The 6,308-nt window shown below is 59.1% G+C and overlaps 1 protein-coding gene across 1 annotated transcript in view; it reads right to left on the reverse strand.

Annotated features, from left to right (window-relative positions):
- MAD1L1 (MAD1 mitotic arrest deficient-like 1 (yeast)) overlaps positions 1 to 6,308 on the reverse strand; it is a 239,557-nt gene that overhangs the window by 142,116 nt on the left and 91,133 nt on the right. The window contains exon 10 of the mRNA XM_006889608.1: positions 3,854 to 3,998. Within this exon, the coding sequence (XP_006889670.1) occupies positions 3,854 to 3,998 (145 nt within the window). The remainder of the gene's footprint in view (positions 1 to 3,853; positions 3,999 to 6,308) is intronic.

Raw genomic sequence — 6,308 nt, forward strand, 5'->3', positions numbered from 1 at the left:
CCTCCCCCTCCCCATCACTGCCCTCCACGTTCATGTCCACTCTCTACAATCGTGCCTCCCCCACCCCGTCCCCCTCACTCTGTGCCCACTCGTGCTCCCTGCTTACACAGCTGTGCGTCCCCCCCTTTCTCACACACTCTCCACATTCAGCCAAGGGGTTGGCTGGAGACTGAGGCTGAGGGAAGATGCCATCACATGTCTCTCCTCCACTAAAGAAGCACGTGACCCCACGGGGCCCAGGTGACACAACAGTTACGCTGTGAGCAGTTCCAAGCCACCCAGCGCCACTCAGAAAGACGACAGCATAGGGCAGGCATCCACAGGGCTGTTGTGTCCACAGCACACGGTCACTGTGAGCTGGAATACCAAACAGCCTGGCCACAGCGTGAGGCCCAGGAGCTAACCCGACCTGGAAGCCTGGGAAGCTGAGGCAGCCCCAGCTCTGGACAGTGTCACCATGACTGCAGGGTGCAGGCCACAGCCCAGTGACAATGCCGCCCGCCAAGTGGGTGCGCCCTCCGAGCGGCCCTTCCACTCCACAAGTTTCCTCTGGAGGACGGGCTGTGGGAGAGAGTGGGCGGGGAGGCCACATGTTCAACAACAAACCCCAAAAATTTCGTGCCGCGTTGGCTCTGCCTCCTTCAAGTGTATAAATAACACGCTGCTGTGGCCATCCGAGGAGCGTGAGGAACCCCCTGGAAATAGCTCACTTCAAATAGGAAAATGGTTTGTGTTCACCCAGTACTGGAAGTCAATTTTCAATTGCTTAAAATAGTCATGATATTTTACCAAGGTAATTATCCCCTTAGCTATCAGTAACAATTAAACCCTTAGACAGGAGCTGCCTAATAAAGGGCTCAGAATAAAACTGCACACTGCAGACGCTGTGTACTTAAATGTCAAGCATGCAAACAGGCCTGAAGGCAGGCACTGCAGGGCCAGCTTGCATGCTGCCATCCAGCCGCAGGGGGCCTGGCCCTTCACCAGCTGGGGGACCAGCAGCCACCCCTCTGCAGCGCCTTGAAAAGAGCTACTTCTTAGCTCCTCAGAAGTCTAAAAGGCCACTCAAAAGGCAGGGAGGGTGTGGGTGGCCCTCTAGACTGGACTGTCCAGGGTCACCACTGCGCTGGCTCTGTGCACAAGTGTTCAGGTGAGCAGCTGCTCGTTGATGACATGGCGTACCTCCAGGCTCGCAGGAAGGAGTGGGGGGCGATCTACCACTGAGACACCTCTGAGGGATCAATCCCCCTTCTCCAGCATGCAGCATCGCCCACGAGGCAGCCAGGGCTGGGTCAGGGACAGTGGAAAGGTGTGGCCTGGGGACGAGTGCACTGAAGTTCAAGGACAGAGGTCGCTGGGATAGGAGGGAGCCCAGGTCTAGTGAACAAGAGTCACCCCTCCTCTGGGGTGTTGCTAACTTGCAGGCCTGTCCTGGGGGTTCACAGTCTGCCACATGCCTCTTCCGGGGAGTTGCTGCGGAGTCTGAACCACTGAGCACTCATGAGGACCACCACACTATGCACCACCAGGCTTAGCCATCTCCCTGCAGCCAGTGGTGGCAGCAGGCATGGACAGCCCCTATAAATGCATGGCTTGAGTGGCATGCTTTGTAAAGGACAAAGGTCACACAAGCACTAGAAGATTTTACCAGTCAGCCATCATCTCCCATGTGGGCTGTGGTCACCAGCATCCTGTCCCCCAGACAGTCATAGCCCATGAAGTGGCCTGCCAGGCAGGTGTGGGCCTCCAGGTTTTCAGAGCCAAGCTCAGCGCCCTGTCTTGTCATGGCTTCAGCTCATAGCTCCAGGTACAACTGCTGGGCACTCTGATCCCTGAACCAGTACACACACCACCTGGGGCCAACCTGTGGCTCCCAACAAGAAGTCAACCCCGACCAAGGCTAATCTGTCATCCTGGAGTCAGTGGAGTTGCAGTGGCCCCAAGGGACAGGGCAGAACGCCCCACAGGGTTCCCAAGGCCATCACCTTTCACCCACTGAGCCAAGGGGATGAGGGGTTCAAACTACGGCCTTTCTGCTAGCAAACACTTAACCACTGCGCACCATCAGGGCTCACGGCAGGAGACACAGACGGTCATGAGTGGAAAGAATTGCAGACGTGCCCAGCATGGTCACGTGCTGCCCACTAGCAGGGCTGGAAGCAGTGCCCGTCACAATACACACCCAGATCTTCATGCCCGAGGCCCTTTTCCAAGACAAGTGGTCAGGGGCTGGGTGCCCAGAGTGGATGCCCTTGGGCACGAGGGCGGAGGGGTGTGGTAACCTACAGTGTACAGACCGCACCCGAGGTCAGGGAGGGCTCTGGCTCTGGGAAGCAGCTTCTCCAGCCCCAGCCCTTCTAAACTAAAGGTTCTCCCAGGTAAAGCACGCATCACAGCCCTGGGCTCCCTGTCCCCCAGATCAGGGACACTCACAGCTCTGGTTCCCATCCCTGCAGTACAGGGCATTCTGGGCTCTCCATCCCGAGGTTCGGGAAAGTCACAGTCCTGGGATCCCGTCCCCGAGGTCCAAGGCCTTCACAGCCCTGGGGTCCCCATCCCCGAGGTCCAGAGGAGTCACAGCTCTGGGGACCCCATCCCTGAGGTCCAGGACAGTCAACAGCCCTGGGGTATTCATCTCCAAGGTCCAGCAGAGTCACAGCCATGGGGTCCCCATCCCCGGGGTCCAGCAGAGTCACAGCCGTGGGGTCCCCATCCCTGAGCAGATTCACAGCCCTGGGTCCCGTCCCCGAGGTCCAGCAGATTCACAGCCCTGGGGTCCCCTTCATGAGGTCCAAGACAGTCACAGCCATGGGGTCCCCATCCCCGAGCAGATTCACAGCCATGGAGTCCCCATCCCCGGGGTCCAGCAGAGTCACATCTGTGGGGTCCCCATCCCCGAGCAGATTCACAGCCCTGGGTCCCGTCCCCGAGGTCTGGGACAGTCTCAGTCCTGGACTCCTTCAGAAGCAGCTCAAGGGCAGGAACAGCCCAACACGTACGCTCACCCACACCCTACAAGCATCTAAGGACAGATGTCTAAGCATCCCAGGGCCTTGACCATACTCATATTCTGACCTTTCTGCTTTTAACAAGGCTCTCATGAGACCCACATCCATGCTGCCACAGCTCGCCCTGCCAGACTGACCCCTAAGCTCCGGGCAGAGCCATTACAGAACATGGGCAGTGGGGCACAGCCTGGTGGAGCAGAGACGAAGGCCCACATGGAAGCATGTGACAACCTTCATCTCAGTCCTCAGCTGATGCCCACCCGCTGAGCACTAAGAGGCTGGAGCCCCCCGTCAGGTACATCTCCAGCTCCCATAAGTCCCCAGGTTCATGCATAGCTCCCATGCCTCCATTCCACATGCCCACTTCAGGCATGGGGTGTTGGAGCAGGTCCCACAGAGGGCCCACAGACCCCCGGGCAGTGTGCAGAGACCTGAGCTCAGAGGCACCGCAGGACGAGAGTGCACGGCCTGGCTGCAGCCCCAGAGCTGCACTGACAGACGGCCCATGCCACTGACACACATACACGAGGCTAGCATGCCTGGCTTGCAGGTAGAGGCTCTGATGGGCATGGGGTGCCAGGGAGAGGAGTGCCCTGAGGCAGCAGGGAAAGGGCCTCTGGGAATAGGGTATGTGGTCAGAGAAGTGGACACAGCAGGGTGCGTGGTCAGAGGGGTGGACACTGGGTGATGGGGCAACATCTGCAATGGTCAGAGGAGTGGACACGGGATGAGACGCGGCATCTAAAGCTCCTGGAGTGACCATGGTCACTGCAGAGGACACAGTGATGTCTGAGGCCTCTGCCATGGTCAGAGGAATGGACATGGGGTGACACTTGCGCCCGTACCTTGGTCAGCAGCAGCACACGCTTCTGCAGCCTCCGAGCCAGGGCCTCAGCTGTCTCCCGCCTCCGACGCTCCTCCAGCAGCTGGCTGCCCACCTGGCGGACCTCGTCCTCAAGCTGCTGCCGGGCCTGCTCCAGCCCGCGGGCGCTGCGGCAGAGGGCAGAAGTGAGGCATGCACCCCACCCAGTGAAACTCCCCGCCCTCAACACAGCCCAACAGAGCTCTTCCCAGAGCAGCACCCTACTGTCCCCAAAGCTAGAAGGAACCAGTCCTGTCATATGCAGGGCACAGGGCAGGCTGGCATGTCCTCACACCCAGGACAGCCATCCCTGAATGGGACCCCCTTCCACCCACCCTGGAGGGTGAAACAGCCCTGTCACATGCAGAGCAGAGGACAGAGGTGTATCGCCACCCCTCGCATGGGACCCCCTGTCACCCGTCCTGGAAGGTAACACAGCCTTGACACATGCAAAATGTCACACACACACACTCTCTCTCTCCACAGTGATTGTGCAGTCACTGGGCTTCGAACCTATCCCAGGGTGATCCCAGAACAAGGGTGTGGTGAGGAGGGGGTGGGTGCTCCACACACAAAGAGGAAGATTGTGGGTGAGGCTCTGAATGGGCCCAATCACCAGCCTCCCTGAGTCACTGCAAATGTGCAGGCGGCGGGGGCCAGAGCTCACTGGGGACAGCCAGGGAGGAGGCGCGGGCGGGCTCGCTGAAGTCCCTGCACCCCTGAAAGCTGCCTGCCATCCACGTCAGCTCCTTGTCTTAGAGGACACCCTCCCCCCAACATGTCCACCCATGTTCACCAAAGGACCAGAGCACACCCCATCCCTCACCCCATCCAACCCACCCTGTCCCCCAACTCTACCCATCCCTGTCCCCAGGTTCACCTCATCCCTCACCACACCCCACGGATCCTCAGCTGTCCCTCAGCCTCTCTCGTGCCCCCACTGCACCCTCAGTCCCACACCCGTCTGATGTCACTGGTGGTGGGCACAGCTCACACTGACAGGCTGTGACACTGCACTACAACCAGCAGACTGCAGTTGGGGGCTCAGGGTGGACACCACATAGGTCGGAGGGGAAACTGTACTGCAGTGGACAGACTTTCGGGAGACCCCTCCAAGCCTGCAGTCTGGGAAGCACAGAGCCCTTAACTCTGCATGGGGTCAAATCTGTGGCTTGAGACCCCAACAAGCACCAAGACAGGCAAGCTGCTGACAAGGGAGACCGAGTCAGGGGTGGTGTGCGTGCCCGCTTGTAAAAATCCATGCGCCCACATAACTGGAGGGGAGACTGAGGGTCTCAGGAAAGTTAGCAGGAGGGGACTGTGAAGGGAGACCTCCCCAGGTCAAGAGGAGTGTAAGGCTGTGTCCTCCAGGGGACTTGAACCTCTCACACAGGAGTGGGCGCCTGGCGGTCTAGATTGTGTCACAGCTTGGTGCTGTCTGGGGAGCACTCTCAGTGAAATTTCACCTCGGCACCCCCACTTCCTACTCCTCCACTGAGGACGCTCCCTCCATCCACTCTCAGCCTTTTGTATAAGTCAAAAAAAGCAAGAACTCATGAAAAATTAAACGCAGGCCCCGTGCTAGACTCGAGGATGCTGGCATTTCCACGGACCTCTGGGAGTTCAAAACGACACTTTCATCTCTTGGAGGGAGAGAGGGCATGCGCATCGATCGCATCCCTGGGGGCTCACTCTGCTGGGGAGTGCAGACTCTCTTTAGAGGCTGCCTTTGTGCTGTATCAGCCGTCAGCGCGGGCACAGCTCAGAGAGTCCACTTCTAAGGGACCGTGAAAGGGCATGGTCAGACCCTAGACTGCAGAGACTTATCTGTGACCTTCCTTGGACATGGCGGGGTCCAGCTCACCAGCCACTCATGCAGGCCCAGGCACCCAGCCCCCACACTGCATGTGTGCCAACTGAGACACGGGCATCTGTGCAGATGGGTGACAAAGGGCCCTTAGTGGAAAGGGAGGCCTGTGGGCAAAAGCCCCGAAAGCCTTACCCAAGTCCAGAGAGGACAGCCACTTGGAAGAGGGCTGACAGAGAGCCATCCCCTGCTAAATGCGTGTCCAGTGCCTGGGTCTCAGATGCTGCAGATGCTGTGCAGCGGGCACAGCCACCTGCCTGGGTCAGTGTGTCCTCCTGGGGGCAGACACCACCAGCATTTCACACACCCAAGGTCTTGCAGGGTGATGGGTCTCGGCATGGATTCCTAAGATTAGGAAGAGAGGCTGGGAGGTTGACTTCCAAAAGTCAGGCACCATCATGAGACAAGACCGTCTGCTTCCTGTGCTCAGGGCTTGTGGTCAGAGGCCCTGGAGGAGGGTACGGCATCTGGTGAGCAGGGCCCGTGCCAAACTAGGCGAGTCAAATCAGTGACTTGCCATCTCTCGTCTGTGTGGTGGCACCGGCAGCCACGCCCCTCACTGTCCCACACG

Source organism: Elephantulus edwardii, unplaced genomic scaffold, assembly GCF_000299155.1.
Source record: "Elephantulus edwardii isolate Elephantulus edwardi_28Jun2011 unplaced genomic scaffold, EleEdw1.0 scaffold00080, whole genome shotgun sequence".
In the NCBI taxonomy this organism is placed as follows: Eukaryota; Metazoa; Chordata; class Mammalia; order Macroscelidea; family Macroscelididae; genus Elephantulus; species Elephantulus edwardii.